General features: G+C 37.2%; 1 protein-coding gene across 2 annotated transcripts; it reads right to left on the bottom strand.

The window, feature by feature from the left end:
• Nucleotides 1-1,171: 1,171 nt before the first annotated feature.
• LOC113665291 (uncharacterized) lies at nucleotides 1,172-15,882 on the bottom strand. Of its 2 annotated transcripts, none has more exons than XM_027180963.2 (4): nucleotides 15,731-15,882; nucleotides 6,568-6,806; nucleotides 4,278-4,416; nucleotides 1,172-2,512 (listed from the first exon to the last, which is right to left on the bottom strand). In XM_027180963.2, exons 1-4 carry the CDS (start codon nucleotides 15,858-15,860, stop codon nucleotides 1,902-1,904), a joined length of 1,119 nt encoding a protein of 372 aa, XP_027036764.2. In that variant the 5' UTR covers nucleotides 15,861-15,882; the 3' UTR covers nucleotides 1,172-1,901. The 2 variants fall into 2 exon arrangements, with proteins under 2 accessions (XP_027036764.2, XP_027036763.2); XM_027180962.2 differs by lacking the exon at nucleotides 15,731-15,882 and adding an exon at nucleotides 7,796-8,093.
• Between the last annotated feature and the right edge of the window lie 1,591 nt (nucleotides 15,883-17,473).

The following is a 17,473-nucleotide window of genomic DNA, read 5'->3' as shown; positions in this document are numbered from 1 at the left end:
GAGCCAGCAGAATTAGAGACCAAGATTATTTGGTGGACGTAATGGATGTCTAAGGAGCCTATTACCTAAGTTATGGACCCCTGATGACTGTTGTTTTGTGCGAGCAAATATTATAACATGTATAGCCTTTCAAGAATTTAGCTCACGCATCAGGTAAGATATCAAATCAAGGTTATTTCGTGTCAAGTTAGCATCTAAGCAATCTCTGTAGTCTTTTTATAAGATTACATAATTGTTGTGACGATTTCTGGAGGTTTTACGAGCGAATTTGAAAATATAGCAGACAATTTTAAAAGCTTGTCACGTAATCGAATGCGTGACTAGGTAAATGGCAAGCAACCTAGTATCATATTTTCTTCCAAAGTCGAATAGGCCTAAATGAATTGATAGAGGCTATAACCTATTTCTCAAAACCCCCATTTCAACATGAATTCAAAATTCAAAATACATTTTTTTCGAAAATTAGTCGTATTTGCATGAGAATAACAATGAGTCAGTGGACAGCTCGGAAAAGTAAAAGCCTATCACCAATTTCTTGATAAATGCTGCTTCTTCGTCAGTGGTGGATTACGATATACATCTCAAAATTTGTTTTACCCAGAAAAAGCGGGAACTGTTTATACAACAGCTTGCAATGAACGCAGTGAGACAAGCGTCCTATGAAGCTCTGGCTATGTGCGAAAACTCTCGTCAGGAAGAGAACGTTCCCTTCAACAAATCAGTTTTACCTTGCGAATAGTTCCTCATTATTAGTGCCTCAGCACGAGTGTTTCTTCGCTCGCAGGAAAAGTATGAAGCCCCGAGCAACTGAAGCTGGCAAGAGGTGCGTAAGGGATGTAGTACTGATAATGAGGCTAAAGCCCCGGCAAACCTCTGCATTACTTGTCCCAAATCTTCCTACAGGTAGAGTAAACGCGCGTTCTATAGCGCTAATAGGGAGTGTAATAGACGACAATGGCGACGCCGTGGACAACGTCGGTTAAAAAAAGTGAATCTCCATTTTAGAAGTATTCTTAGAAGCATTTTGTCGACTCATCGACAAATATCCTATTCCTCCCCCTCCCCCCCCCTCCCCGACCCTACGCCAGGAGGGGAGGAGATAGGAAATCATTAAATTATTGTGGCGTTCCATCGCAAGGCTAGGCCAAACACCAAAAACAAGACACAGGACTTCATACAATTCTTTGTTATTTTATACAGAAAGAAGAGTGTTGTATTTACAATATTATTTCTAACATCTGTTCAACTACACCTCTCACATTTAACACAAAAATTAGAGCTCAAAAGTGCAGTACAGACTCAGCAGAAACGGCAGTGGAAAATAGGAAGAAATTGGCTCACAATTCTCTTTAAAATCTCCATTGTAATAGACCCTCTCCAAAAGTTGAAAGCCAGTGACGTAACTCTAATCGAGAATTTCATAAAAAAAGCGAAAGAAGCATCCTGAATCAAATAGTCGTCGTTCAGGTGTTTTCGCACCCAGGAAAATTTGATTTTATATTAAGTACTGCATTTGTGTGACTGGTATATAGTCAACATACATTACGTAAATATGAACATTATCCAGACGGTTATTTTTTGCAATTATATAAGCTCAGTGCGTTGACTGAAGACCTTCACACTTTTGTAAACTAGGTTTTTCAATCTTTCATGAAAAGCTTTTTTAGAGGTAAATTTTTATTTTCGATTGTCATTTGCAGAAGGATCTACCGGACCGATTGTAAAACGGGTAAGTTATCTTGGAGTAAACTTTCCTTGTGCAGTTTTTCCTTTCGGTCAGGATGGATATGAAGTTGAACACAACTATTGGCGAAAATTCTGTTTTTATACTTAGTATATCAGGCGTGGTTTACAAGTCATGTTGACAATTTTGTGATTCTCTTTTACTCGTTTGCAATTTATTAAATTTCCAGTTCATCTTGCTCCGTGTCCGAATGAACCCTGTGATGTCCTTTCAAACCGGAAAAACAGGCGAACGATTTGCTGCACCTCTTACAGTGATAAGGCCTGTCACCCGTGTGAGTCCTTGTGTGACTTCTTAGCGTGACAGCTTGTGTAAAGCTTTTGTTACAGTGGTGACACTTGAATGGCTTTTCGCCCGTGTGAATTCGCGTGTGCGTGCGCAAGTTCGAGTACTGGGTGAAAGCTTTGTTGCAAAACTGACAGCGAAACGGGCGATCCCCGGTGTGAGTTCTGATGTGATCACGCAGGTGTGAAGATTTTCCAAAAGATTTCTCGCAATGCATACACTGAAATCGCTTCTGTTTCTGTCTTCGTTGTTCCTCTTGTGACGACGTCAGTGATGTGGAAGACTGCGGGAGCGCAAGAGTAAACGGGTAGGCTGCTGGATTGTCCGGGGATTCATTACTCTGCTTGTTTACCAAAGGAGAAAATCTTTCCTCTCTGAGTCCGCACACCACGTCATGCGGTTTCATCTGTGACAGGTGATGCTCGTAAAGCCTGTCGGGATACATCGTCGTGGCGCAAAGTTGACAGTTGCAGCGGCGGCCATCTGGAAGGTGAGCAGAGAAAAGTTTTAATGAGCCACTGGGAGAACTTCGTACTATTAATAGCGCAATGAAAATTCGCGGCGGGACTCTGACAAACAAATTTTGAGCACATCATCTCTCGCTTGGCACATGAATAAACGTATTGTATCAATGTTAACTCAAATTTAATGATTTTGTCATTGACAGTGATTTGCAGTTGGAATCGATGTTTGATATTAATTTCCTGATGGGAATTACAGGAAGAATCCAATTTTTAACGACATTGCTTTCCGCTTTGAAATTCAACTAATTGCTTTGTGTTGAGAGAAATCCGTGTTCCCCAAACGGAGAGAGATAAATATTGATTTAATAAGCTAACTTCGAGTCGTCAAAAAGAAACTTTGAAACCAACTATTTAGTCCGTTTTTGCACTTGAAGTCTCTCTTGGTATTTTTAAAAGTCGTGGTGAAATTAATTTTTTGTAGAAAACATACAGATCATTGGTAAAGTTGTTTGCGTTTCTTTTCTATCTGACACCTGGTTCTTTAGTTGAAAACAAAGACCGGCGTGTGTAGATTTTAAATTAAGAAAAGAAAGCCGTCTTTGCATTTGTGTGTGAAATAAAAAATAGCAGTTTCTCAGCGAATGTTTCAGAAGTTCTCATTTTCGCGCGGTGTGAGAATTTGCTTGCGTGTGTATCGATTTTTGGAAAAAACGTGTTTACGGGGAAATTAACGCTCTGTCAACAACCGGTCTCTTATCAAAACTTTGATACGAGGTATGCAAAGGCAAACACAAGACATGAACATTTACAAGCATTTACAAACGACAAAACCTACGGTCTGAATATTATCCTAGTGTTTTGCCAAACGTGTATGGTGTAGGATTTTTCTAAAGCTACTCCACTGTTACAAAATTCATCCCTAATTATAAATTAGCGGTTAGTTATAGCCAGTTTTGAGAATTGCTGACGCTTTTTTAGAAGAATTTTATCTCACAAAGTGGTCATTTCCTGCATGAGAAAAGCAAGCTTAAAGTGGTAAAATATTTGAAAGGTTTATGAAGGCACTATAAGGTTTAATTTTGACTTAAGCTTTTCGAATGTTCCTTGTTATAAATCAAAATGCGAAGTTGAAGGAAAAATCTGAAAATACTCATAAATGATCGCAATATTTACTGATCCATATGAAAGCATCGTTTTAATTCTCTGTAAAACTTCAAACTTCACTTCAGATAGAAAATTTACTTCAACAAGACTTCAACTTTTCAATAACGATTTCAAATGACCAAGTTCGACAGAAGATAATTGTGATCGATGAAAAAAGAGAGAGCACTACTGGTTTGAACTATGTATAATTTAAAGTTCCTTGATATATTGAAACCAAAATGAAGGGACTGAAAGGAAGGAGTCAAAGACGATTCCTTCCGTTGTCAATATGAAGAAATTACTAGAAAATCATGGTGTATCTGTAAATCACTGAGATATCGAAGCAATTGTGTCCTTAAAGTGATATGAGTCGCATCCAGAAGAGACTTGCCATTTCAACTTTTGTGCTATATTGCAAAAGAAATGAGATATGAAATTCAAAGAATTTGGCTAGAAGTTATCATTTGTAAGCTTGTCGTATTGTTGAAACCAGCTAATATAAAAACGTGTTTTGTCTTTTGACGAAAATAGCACTATTTTAAGACTTTCTAGTTGTATGTGCTGGATTTTTTTCCTTTTTTTTAACGATAGCTTTCTTGTGGAAAGGGTAGATATGAAGATAGAAAATCAAAGTATCTTACCTGTGTAAAAAAGAGGCAACCTCTTGAGCCCGTCGGAGTAACAGGAGGAGCTTTCGTGTTCAGACAAGTGTCGAAAACGGAACCATTCATTACGAAGCAGTGGCGAATTTTCAGACAACAAAGCCGATGTCCCTCGGGGCTAGAGGAAGAAAAAAAAAACATTAAAAAAAACATGTTAGTTTTAACATATATATATTGTTAGAGAAAATATCGTTTACCTGTTCATGTTGACTGAGTCTTTTTAAAATGGTGTATCGATGGGATCAGCGTCGCAGACTAAGGCCTTTAAAAGTCCACCTCAAAGTTTGTGTGCATGCACACTGAATATCAAAAACACTCTTTTATAATTGAAACGCTGTTCCAAGTGTTTTCTCAGTGTATCGTTTATCAAAATAACTCAGACGAGATAGAATTGGAATTTTTTTGGATATTTTATTTTAAATATTTTATTTCTGTCTTTATTATTCAGTATAATTTTTTATTACTTGGTTATTATTTTCCCTCGATCGTTTCTAAGTCACTTTTTTTCTGGAAAAGCAGCCTAACATAAACAATATTTTATGCTTCATCTAAAGAAAGGGAAAGACTAATCTGGAAAATTATTCGTAGTACGTAAAAATGCACTTTTCATCATAGGAACACTTTGTTAATTTTCTTGAGAAAAACTGCACAAAGACATTCTCACACTTTTATACTTGTCCAATTGTTTTGTAGCGATAATTTAATTTCACGGAAAATTGCGCCTTTTGTGAAAAGCCATATCGAACCATACTGGACTCCTATTCAGGGCTAAAAAGTTTTGTTTTCTACGTGTGGAGCGGATAACATAAATAAAGAGAGAGAAAAAGATGAAAAGAAAACGAGTGTGCGAATCCGTGCAGCTGCAAGAAATCCTTGCCTTATTTGTCGATATTATATTGAACAAATTTAATTATTTTTATGTGTTATGTACGTGTCGTCGGGTTTTGTCAATCGATCCACTTGTAAACGGAAACTGTCGATATCCTTCAAGATTCAAATTAGCGAAAATTTTTTTTCTCTTTTTTTCTTTTTCACATGTTTTACTCAGCGTTAAGAGAATAGTTTTGACGTTTATTTTTGGGTTTAAGTTTGTTTTTGCATTCTCTGAGGCAGTCGTTAAGAAGCTCTTTCGAGGCGTTACTATAATTTTATAAACAGTCGAGACTACATATTTAAATTCTAATCTTAAAATTGCGTTTCCTTTCAGACCAACAAACTGTCATTGTCTTTGCCTATCAGAATTTTAATTCTGTTTATGTTGGCTTGGCGAAAGTTAAGTTTTAATTACTGGTCGTGGAAATTAAGTTCTCATTATTTCTGACCCAAGGGCTAAGTTTCTAAGACGGTTCGCTTAATTCCTAATAATATCACATCGCTATTTTATGTCCCTCAAGTAAGCTGGAAATTTGAAGAAACTGTAATATTATTTGCCGTTCAAAGTCCGTTGTGGGAGAAACATTTTGTAGTTAAATCGACTGAAACAGGTGCCAGTTCAAAAACAACAGGGTTTCTGTTTTGGGGAAGAGTAATTCAATATTTTATTTCACCGCGTCGATTTCTTTTTAAAAGTATTTTAAAAAGTAATTTTTGTAAGCAGAAATTAGCATTATTTCCTTGCCTTTTATAATAAAATATTTCTCTTGGCGATGGAAATGCGTTACATTCGCTTGAGGGAGAATAACATCAAATCTTTGCACACGGAATTTTACTTCAAGTGTTTAAGTTATGTTTTATGTTGAACATGAATTTTTAGAGGCTTTTGTCGAAAACGAAAACAAATTTCTGACCAGCTCTATGAATTTTTAACGGTGAACTATTAAATACCAAGTTCAGATCGACAAGAGAAGTTGTTCTTTAGGAAACCGCACGAAACAAAAAAGTGCTTAACATCATGCTGCGAGGCTACGCCCTCGTGGTTGTGAAAATAACAAAATATTGCATTTAGCTTGTTGGAAATTTTACCGTTGCGGAAGAAATCATAAAGAGCAATTTTCTCCGAATCAAAATTTAACTCGCTTCCATATTTTCCAACCGAGACGACGAATTTTGATCGAGAGAAATAAAATTTTACTCTGTTGTTTGATTAGCTTCGAATTAAACCCCAGATGAGCATAAGAAAGATTGTAAAACTACGTGTATTGAACATGAAATGTCTTCCGTTTTGCCTTCGTTGCCTTTTCAAGTGGAGCTCTGCGCGTGAAATGTGTCAATTCGTTACCGCACTCTTGAAACTAACATGTAAAATGACCAAAAAAAAGCCACACCGTACCTCGTGATAAGAGCAACGCTCATCGCAGTTAGCGGGAACTTCCACAACTTGGTAAAGCTCCCCGCCCAGCGGAGCAACCAGAGTTCCGTTGGGAAGTCTCCAAGTCGAACAACTTCTTAGGACGTTTTGTGCATCGTGGCAGCTCAGAAATTTGCAGCCCGGGGGTAGATATTGCGCAAGGCTCGGCAGGCCATGAGTCGCTGGCGAGAACTGATACGACATTCTATCTGGATACTTCCCTGTAAAATGAGTCACAAACGAAGAACAATGTTGAGGAAAATGAAAGAGAGACAAGTTACCGTCAAGTTAAGATGAAACATAAAAAGAGTTCATGGTCCTGTCATCGCTTGACAAACTCTGAAGTCAATTTGAGGCTCTTTTCCCGTCGTGGACTTTTCATAGAGCGAAAATGTAAAGCCAAACCAGAAAATTACGCCAATTTTATGACCGGATACCACGTTTTGGCTGTTTTTACCGTTTAGAATTAATACCACAATGTTTAATCATGAATTCAGGGTGAAAGCGACAAGATGGCCCAATTAGTTAGTTGCCGGCTAAAAGCGAAATGGCAAATTAAAATCTTTCAAAATGGCTTGTGTAAACGACACGGAAGAAAATTGCTTTGGGAAAACATTTTGCGTCGTTAAAAGGTTTGTTGTAGACGAGTTCAGGGAATAATTTCTTCTTCTAATAGTAGTCAACCAGAGTGAATGATTCCTCTTCCAAAAGTTGACTCACACGAGCCGGTTTAGTTGAGTAAACAACAGGAAAGTTGTGATAGAGTTTCTGTGCTGTTTTGATACGGCTATTGCAAACAAGGTATCCGAAACAGGCCGTTCTAATGATAAATGAATATTCTGGGTACAATTTTGTGTACAGCGATGGTTGTTAATAGGAAAGAAACCAAGACAAGTTTTTTCGTCTTCGGGAAAAGAAAAAAAACCCATTGAAAAGATTGGGACTCTGAAAGTAATCGTGCTAAGAATTTTTTCAAATTTCATAAAAGGGCAAGTTTCACTACCGTTTTAAGAATTTAGAACTCGAGACAGCAGCAATAGGTTAGCAAAAGATAAAAGTAACTTGACACCTCTAAAAGAGGAACCATTGCGACGAGATAAAGCGAGATAAAAATCAAAATTCTTGTACTGATGCTTGAAAACGCAACAAATAAACTAAAAGAAAACTAGGCGAGGAAAAAACAAACAGCCAAAAAGCAAAAAAAAAGTACCTGGTATGATATTTTCACTGCACCGAACGTAAACTCAATGGAACTTTTTACACCGGTGTTGGTCGTTTTCTGTTTCCAAGCTAGAAGTTAAGATCTCTTAAAACCCATTACACACCGAATGAACACAAAAAATGGAAACCAAAATTGCCACAGCTGTAGCCCTATTATTTACGTGATTCTAGCGTCACAGGGCTGTGATCGATTTAGAAATAAATTACTCAATTGTTCTACGAGCGATTAATAATTGATTGCCGGTGATACGCTCAGCTAATTCGTTTCTCGACCCTTAGAGTTTAAGCATCTGACACAAAGTTAAGCTTGTCAATTGGATATAAATTATGTTGATTTCATTATGGCCGGGCGCTCTGTTTGTGTATCACTGTTTGAAGACCTCACTTCCGTCCGATCCGACAGCCATTTTCACCATGAGAGAAAAGTTGTCGACACAGGTGTTGCTTAGCTGCACATTGACAAAAGTTATAGAAACTTTCTTCAATATTGTTTAATTTTCCTTGATGACTTATTTGTAGTCTCATAATAGAAGGTGAAAAGTTTTCTTTTTTTCTTAAAATCTCCTTGAAATCCCTCGGAAGCTGGGCTCAACAGAGAAAAATTATCATTCTGTAGTCGTCGGCGACAAACTTGGGTTGAAAATGGATAATGTACAAAATTTGAACAATGGCACATTTGTATTTTTCGACCATTTCAAGTTTCTTTATCTTTTTTCCACTTGAAAGGTGAAAGAATTATTATGGCTACAATTTTGCTTGTTAAACAAAATTTTCTCTCTTCAAAACTGTGACTGCAACTGATTTATTTTAACTATTGAAAAATTACAGGTTAGATATCAATTCACTGTGCCGTTACTCCTGATAAAATTTTATTTTGTAAACAGTGCGTCAAGTGTGGAACAAAGGTGTTTGAATCTTGCCAACGTATCCATTTTTCAGTAAATGGTTTGTTATTATTACATCAGACTCTGAACGAGAGGTGAAGTCGCTCCTCACTGAAAGTATATTTACGCGAGCAAGTTGAAGAAATTTTGAATACAAGGTTTAAATTACATTTTTATAAGTATAACCCAAACTTGTGAGTTATTTTGTTTCTTTCTTTTGACTGCCCCCGTGTAATAAATACCCTTTCCCGCCCACAGCTCACAATACCTGCAAATTTAATACTCGTCAAAGTTTACAGCTCTATGTCTCCCGCTCGGAGGGGAAAATGCAAGGTTGAAAATAGAATAACAAATGTGTTTCTCTGTTTGAGGCGCTACGCAAAGCCTTTGGTCTGTTTAAACCGGCCAAATGGCGCTAGGTTGACGTAGATCAAACAAGTTAAAAAAAAGTGATTGTAAAGAAAAAATGAAACGCATCTGTAGAAGCAGTTTTTTCTCATTTAGGATGGTTGAAGTACGCCACAGTAACAAAACATCAGCCAAATTGCTATTGTTGTGCGGAAGTCAAAATTAAGATATTGTGATTTCGACACATAAGGAGAGAAATTTAGGTGGTGTTTGGTCGCAGAGTAAAAGGAAAAAAATTTCAGGAGTTATGATTGGGTGCCCTTGCCCTCGACCATTTTAAAGTCGTATCGGTTGCAAGGTCGAGGAAACACGAACTTGTTCTTAGGGGATTTGAACTAAAGACGATTTTATGGGCCCTGGGAAAAGGACAGATGCCATACATATGCGAAAGAAAAGCCTAATTAAAGTGACTTATAACAACTATTTTTCGTGTTTAACCTGTATAAAAGATAATTTCATCATGAACAAACATTATTTTACTTTTCGCAGTGTTCGCCCCTGGACAATAACTGCTTCATTGGCTGAAATGTTTCGTCGCCTGTATGCTAATTTCAGACAGAAGCAGCCGCGGTACACTGGACTAAGCAACCTGTAAATCTTACAATGCTCCTAGCCGAAATTTCAATTAAGCATTACTAAAAACTGTGAGTGCATATTAGGGGTCAAATGGGTAAAGCTTTCATAGGAAAAGCCCGCTAATTTCAAAGGAAATACATAAGTTAATGAGATGGTGACTTGACACAAGGCTGTTGGAAATGTACCCATTTTAAATTCGTTAGTACATCGCTTTGTAAAGTACAGTATAATGTGGAGAGCACTTAGCTTTTTCCGGTCGCGAATGAATGCTTATTAAAAGGAACAGACTTGTTTAAGAATATAATTCTTCGGAACTTCTTGGCTCTTGTATTTTTCAAGAAGGTCACTGTTTCAGAGTAATTTTGCATAGTTTTCCTGGAGGGGGTTTTAGCCCGTGATAAAGGTCAGTCTTCATAAAAAGTTTGCAAATGCGTGCAAATTTGTTTATACAAGGACGAGAATTCTCTTTTGTGAGGTGCGTATATTGCGCCGATAAGCATTTTTATTTTACAAGCAAATCGTTTTTCCCTATCATAAAAAATTCATGGCTGACCAAGATTATAAATTAAATGAAACAGGCTAACTCAATTTTACTGCATAAGTGAACTTGGGCCGCTGAGACTTAATATGGGAAAATAGACTTTCCTGGCAGTGCATTAGTTACCAGAGAAAGGGTTACAGCTATTCAGAATTAATTACAGCTAAACCTGTTTTACACAAATGTACTTGAAACGCAAATCTGAACTCTCTTAAAGAACGAATGACTTATCGATTATGTACTAGCTATTCGCCAATTCACATGTAATCATTTAGGGTTGAGTCGCGCACGTGCACAAACTCGAATTGAATTTACAGTTTTCACAATATGTTTTTCGTTTCATTTTGTGTGAAAGATCCTGCTAAAGAAAGCGCTATTGATTGGACAGTAGGACACGAAAAGCCAAGGAAATTAGCCTCACTTACACTTTCAAACCACTCTTATCTTCCCGCAACTCTCTTAAAATTTTGTTTGCTTTGTAATCAGATTACATTATAGATCGACTTAATATCGAGGGATTTAGTAGAAAAAATTACCGCTAGTTATTTCCTTTCCTCGGTTGCGTAAAGCAAACAATGCTAGTCTTAAATTTGATTTTCGTCTTTGCTGACTGCACGTTGAGAATTCTCACGTGAAATGGCGTCTACGAAGAAACACACAAACATACAAAAAAAAAAAAAAAACACAGCAAGTTTTAATTAATTGTAGTCTTGCATCGTTGTGTTAGCCAAGTGACCGGCGACTGTACCAACAAAACAAGATAACTCTGAAAATTAAACCAATAACTTTAGAAAATAAATTAGCCACTCTTGGAATCAAAGAAAGAAATCCGGCCTTCCCGGAAATCGCAATAAGAAATTAAATAAGAAAATGTTACAGTTTTTACCTGTGAAAGTACACTCTTTGCTCGCTTAAATAGCATCTGGAAAACAGATGCTTTGGAAAATGAAAAAAAAATTTAAAAAACTAAGGGCTTGGCAAACAGCATGTTGCCCTAACACTATCCCTGTTCAAGATCTGTTCCTATTGTGGTTCACCGTAGTCAAACTAGGTATGTTGCTAAGAGAGGTTTATTCTCGTACGTCTTTTTTCACTTCAAGTCACTGGACCGTAACTTAAGAGAAATATTACAAGGGGCATATAAATGATCCTTTTTCGGCCTCGATTCTGTGTCCCAGAATTTTACGCTCAGTTTGCTCATGCAGCAACACTTTTATACTTTCATCAGAGCAAGTTTTTCGGCAAATGACTGCGGTCGATTTTATGGGACTTTAATCTCTTATTTGCTCGTGATTGTGCAAATGGGCGAAGTTCGTATTGACATTGCGTACATGGTATTATGATATTGTATTTTCACCGAGTTCGAGTCTAGAATGTTCATGATTGAGATAAATAGAGAAAAATTTTTATGGAAAACTAACTTTTTATGACCATTCATACTGAGTATAATTTTACATATGGCGGAGTAAAAAGAGGAATGCTTTCTTATGGTCTTCCGATAAGTGATCAATCAACCGATGCACGTTTCATTGGCGAAGAGATTCTGTTCAGAAATCACTTTCCTTATGATTCCCAACCACTTTATTTATTGGCTCTCGTTAAACCTCATACTCCTTTTTCCTCGCAGCATTTGGTAGATTTTCCACGGTGCTGGCCTTAAAACGCTTCTAGCATGTTCGTCCCTGACAAATATCTAGTGCAAAATATTGCTGCTTGATCCCAAGCCCAAAATTCCTTTTAGTCCTTTCAGTTTGGTAAACTTGGAAACTGACAAATACCCCCTCCCACCACTTCCCCCTTCTCTCCCCTTGCATCTAATTTTGTATCTATTACATAACTTAAAATGATTTTTCAACCAAAATGTGCATGGCTGTTTCCTTGAATTTTGAACTGATGTCAATTATCTATGCCTCGTGGATTGAGAGTATCCACTAGATAAGTTACCATTTGTTTGTTTCTGTAGGATTTACAGAGCTTAAATAAGGTCATATACCTGAACATGTTGCTAGATGCTATATTGGTATCAGAAACGCTTAGGAAACTATCACGAACCGTTTTGAAAAATGCAAATTAAGCTCACGAAAAGTGATCCATTTTTAGCTTTATGTGAGTTTTGTTAAGTGCAGTCTAGACATCGCATATAATGTAGCAATTGTTAATGCAATATCTTTTGCGATGGGTTTTTGATGGCTAAAGCGATTATAACTGAAAAAGTGGAGAGCCGTGAAAACTTGAAATTGCTGTCTAAACTAACAGTGTTAATTTAGCTGGACTATGAAGCAGGATATTCACTAAGCTTTCCATAAATTGAGATAATGCGATGGCGTCGGTGAAATGAGTTGGAAGGAAAACACTTCTATCACGACTGCACCGCTGATTCTTACATCCATGTGCCACAAAAAAAAATCCAATCGGGCGTTTGGTCGGAGGTGACGAAATTCTTTTAAGTCAGACATTTTCAATCATTCAACTATGGCATACCGAGCTAAAATGCGCGTCTCAGTTTCATTTTCAAGAGGCTAATAATCATGATGAATGTTGGATATAAAAAGAGTTCAGTGCGGATGACGAATCGGTGCTACGCGGTGCGGGCAAATTTCGTCGTTGGTGGTGAATTTAGCCAAAATCTTTGTCTCAGAAACATGTTTGAGTGCTTCAAACTGGTTCGAATTTCGTGTGCATGGCTGCTGTGAGGAAACGTTTGAACAACTTGTGTTGGGTGATCAATACACACAATACTTTTTCGCAGAGGCCTCTTGCCTTGTGTGCCACACCCTTTATCATAGTACGTCATTGAAAGAGCGGCCCTAGGTTCGACTCTGTTTCCGCGCGCTGATTGGAAGTTTAGGTGGAGTTATCCGCCTATGCGCTCTCATTTGTGTCATGGCGGACATTGTTTTTTCTTTTTTTTTTTTTTTTTTGGATGAAGTATAATGTTGACCCAAGTAATACCTTAAAAAAGTGAAAAGAGTGAATTTGTTGTTCGAGCTGAAAACGCGGGACCATGTAAACATTATTGTGTATCTATGACGTACTGCCTTGTTCTCTAGGAGAGCAATGTAATTTGACCTCTAGGGTCTGCTGTGCAAGGCGTTTTGTGAACTTAGTATTAAGTCACTATTTGGTCTTCTGCGTCTGAACGCAAAACAAAATATGTCAATCTAAATTGGCAAGATATAGATAAATTCAGCAATATCACAGAACGTAAACATTTCTAATGAGAAACCAGGAACTGGCTTAAAAACATGTTTTTGATCGAATCTCAGCCCCACAATAATATTAGCCTCAACTGTCCCAAATAAATGATATAACTAGATATTGAAAATAAAGATTAATTAATTAATTGAATATATCTAAAAATACCCAACAAGGTGAGTAAATTTAGTGTGATAAACCACTTACAAGATATGGAATACTGAGATATGAAAAAAGGATATCAAAGTCCTCAATTATGAGTCCAAGCCTACAAAAGGAAATTAATGCCTGTGTTTATTCTTGGCTCCTTCAGGTCCACGTTTTTTTCTTGAAAGTTTAGCCATCCTGTCGTAAAATCAGCCGCACGATGGCACATGGCCAATTTTCCTCACATGCTCTGAGTTTCCCACGCTTACATGGGGTAACTTCGATATAACTCTAACCAGACACGACTGGATTAACTACTTCCTTATATCCGCCTTGGAAAACATCCCTATCATTTTACCGACATTTGTTTGTGTTCTATTTTTTTTTCAAATGGTCGGGAAACAAAACAACGAATTTTGAGCACTTCTAGTAGTTTTTCGGGTGTGCACCAGATGCCCTATGTCAGCCATAACAGCATTTCAGGAGTTAAAACAACTTAGTGGATAAGAATGCTTACATAGCAAACACTAACTACCTAGAGCAAAATAAACTTGAGCAACATTATAAATTGACAAAAATGACTTTATATTTTAGTTTGACTTTCAGTTTGCAGACAATGTTTGTATAGCTTCTTTAAGTTTAGTGCCCTATTCACACCAGCAATATATATGTTAGAAAACAAGGGTTTAATTGAATGAAATGGCCGACAGAAACCTCACAATTGAATTTTACACAAGCAATTCTCTGGAGAAAACAATTTTAAATGGTGTTCAACAAAGCAATGACTGCAGAACAAGGATTAGCTTCAATGAAAATAAGGTGCTTCAGCTGGTAGCAAACTTACAAAGTGATCTAGACACCAAGGCTTTTTCAAAATAAAGGCTCAGAACCTTTGGAAAATGAGAAATGGGATTGTGTATCGTTGATGAAGTGTCTTCTCGATCTCATCGTATCGAAAGTGAAACCTGTGATAGGTTTTATAGTGTTGGCCAATGTTTTTGAAGCAACACTTTGCTAACTCAGAACATTTTTACAAATCCACATTAGTGGAAGGCAAACCAGTAATTTGGTTACAAAGTGTACAGGAAGAATTGAAGTCGGAAATAAGAAACGAAGCCAATTGAGGTGAAAATTTCAATTATGAGGTACTGATGAGCTTCCTTGTCACCCATACCTGTAATGAATGTCAAAAGCTGCATGGTTTTGCAGTCTCGGGTTTTAAATGAAGTATAAAACTCTATTTAAGTGTCGATGTTAATAAACACCTCTTAGGACTTTTGCAAATTCCAACAGTTGTTGGACAAATCAGTTGCAAGGCAAAACGTGGGACATAAATGAAGGAGTGCTACGAAACAAACGTAGGCTTGAGGCTGGGTGAAGAAAAAGGTTGAACCAATAATCTCAAGGTTATAAATCCAACGCCCTTATTCTCTGGTCCTTACAGACGCTATGGGGTTATCACAAACAGCTCTCTCCCAATCCTGTAAACATTTCAGTCCATTTCAATAATCTGGTGGCTCAAGCCAGCTTCTCTTAACTCAAATATAATCCTCACTTCGATTTATGTGGCTCTGTTGTACTGGAGCAAAGACAATTTTTAGTGTAGACTTCAGAGAACTACTGTTCTCACGGAAGGAATCATATTTTAACCTTTTTGCTGTGTTGTAGTCTAGTGCACGTTCGTGCATTACAGTAAGAACTGTCAGTTACCCTTTAGGGCCAAACTAAATCCGTTTTTTTACAACTACACATTTTATTGTGTAATATTTTTCTGTAGGACCTGAGGTCATGTATCAGCAAAGGAAAGACCGAAAACGTAATTGAGAGATCTGATAGGGGCTACATCGAACAAAATACTTCTTTGTAAAGTACAGGGCTTTGAATGGAATACTTTTTTTATCGTTACGATTAGAAAAACTACCGCATCTGTCCTGAGTTTGAATAAAGGAAAGGCGCGTTGCTTAATAATTTCTTACTATATTTATAACTCTGTTTTCGTTCCACTTGTATAAGCATCAGTAATTTTCGAAAAACTTGTAAGGATCTATAAAAGCCCTTGTTATTGCTTGAAGAGCATTGAAAGAGCTCAGAAGCAAGAGTTCCATGCGATCTTTTTCGTGCCAGAATGGCAAAACTCTATCATACAATTAAGTTACGTTGCACAAGTGTTTCCTACCTCGTAAAACGATGAAACAAGACAACCACCTTCCATAACCTTGATTTCGACTGATCGCCAAGCATATTGTCTCGTCTAATGAATAGATTTGAAATGTCGTCGGAACGTTAGTCGGGTAGTATTGATGCATACTTGTTCATGTTATTGAGTTTGCCGGAACTTTTATTTTTTTTTTCTAATATTTCAAGTGGAAACGTATTTGAAACCCCAGACGTTTTAGTAACTACCTGTTTACAAATTGTGGACCAATTTTTTAGCTCAGCTTGGAAAGAAAAAAAACGACACGCTAGCAATTAATGATGTTGAATTTTACACACAATCGGCGGAAAAGTTCTCATGCTGTGCTTTGTGTACGGGGCATTGAATTAAAACATTTTCAGTTATTAAAAATAGGACAATAGCTATCGATGAATTAATTATTTTTCCATTTTGTTGAATTGGTTCTGGATCATTTTTAAATCTTGACGAGCGCAAAATTAGACATTTGTATCTCTTGTATCGACCTTTACCTTGAGTTATATTAGATTTTAGAGTAAATTGCGCGGCGTTCGTTTATGGCGTATATTTTGCCGAATGAAGTTTGCGATACAAACACTTTGGATATTTGTCCTCTGATGTAATGCTGTGGGCTTTCATCACGCGCTTTGGCGGCAAAAAAGCTTTGTACTTAGTCTCAGCAGAGCTACTTTGCAGAGTAAATCTTAAAATTTTTGGGCGACGTGGAGCCCACGCTTCCCTTTTTAATTCTTCTCGTGTGCTTTCATCACGCGCATTGACGGCAAAAAGTCCTCGTACTCAGTCTCAGCAGAGCTACAATGCAGTGTAAATCTTAAGATTTTGGGCGACGTGGAACCCAGCGCTTTCCTTCTTAATTCTCCTTGTGGGCTTTCATCACGCGCATTGGCGGCAAAAAGCCTTTGCACTTATTCTCAGCAGAGCTACTTGCAGCGTATATCGTAAGATTTTGGGCGACCCGGAACCCGTGGCTTCCCTTCCTACTTTTCTATGGGCTTTCATCACGTGCATTGGCGGCAAAAAAGTCCCCGTACCCAATGTCAGCCGAGCAACGTTCCAGCGCTTATATTAGTTTCTAGGCGACCTCGATCACAGGGCCTCCCTACTTCCTGCAATTGAAAGAAAGACTCTAAGAACAAGTTTGAGTATTGGGTAGCCCTTGATTTTTCAATTTAGCTACAAAGTGCCTTTTTTTTAGATTCTCTTCATTTCTATCTTTACTTGTTGCTCTTTGGTTATAGGTAATACACTATGAGTACTTTTTCTCTTGTTTTTGGAGTTATACCTATGTCCACCTTTTCTGCCTTACCGAACTTCATTATCGAGTTTACAATAAGCTGAAGGTGGTTATTCTTAACGCTAAAAATTCCTTTGGATATAGGGATGTCGCTGGTAACCAACCCTCTCACTATTCTTTACTGTATCATTATTATTACTATTATTATTATTATTATTATTTAATTATTATTATTATTACTGTTACTATTGTTATATCTTTTTAAGATGCGAGCTAAACTTTCCTTAAAAGTTGGAAGATTTGATATGAGCGTGAAATGTTAAAATAGGAATGAACCAACATTCACTGGACTAAGTAACTTTTCCATTTCCAAGTAGTTCACAATCTTTCAAATGGTTTCACCATAAGGAAATTATTATAAGAAGCAGTCATAAAAGAATTATTTTTCTTTTTTTATGCAGTATCAGATTAATCCTGCGTATTTCAAAAAC

The sequence above is a fragment of the Pocillopora damicornis genome, chromosome 4, assembly GCF_964200805.1.
Source record: "Pocillopora damicornis chromosome 4, jaPocDami1.2, whole genome shotgun sequence".
Lineage (NCBI taxonomy): Eukaryota > Metazoa > Cnidaria > Anthozoa > Scleractinia > Pocilloporidae > Pocillopora > Pocillopora damicornis.
Note: the sequence above shows the minus strand (reverse complement) of the source record. Positions and strands in the feature narration are given on the sequence as shown.

Coding starts and splice junctions, on each gene's coding strand:
- LOC113665291 (XM_027180963.2), bottom strand. CDS start 15,860: ATGCATCAATACTACCCGACTAACGTTCCGACGACATTTCAAATCTAT. Junction 6,807..15,730: donor TTGTTTCATCGTTTTACGAG/GTAGGAAACACT, acceptor CTCATTTTACAG/GGAAGTATCCAGATAGAATG. Junction 2,513..4,277: donor GTTGCCTCTTTTTTACACAG/GTAAGATACTTT, acceptor CTCACCTTCCAG/ATGGCCGCCGCTGCAACTGT.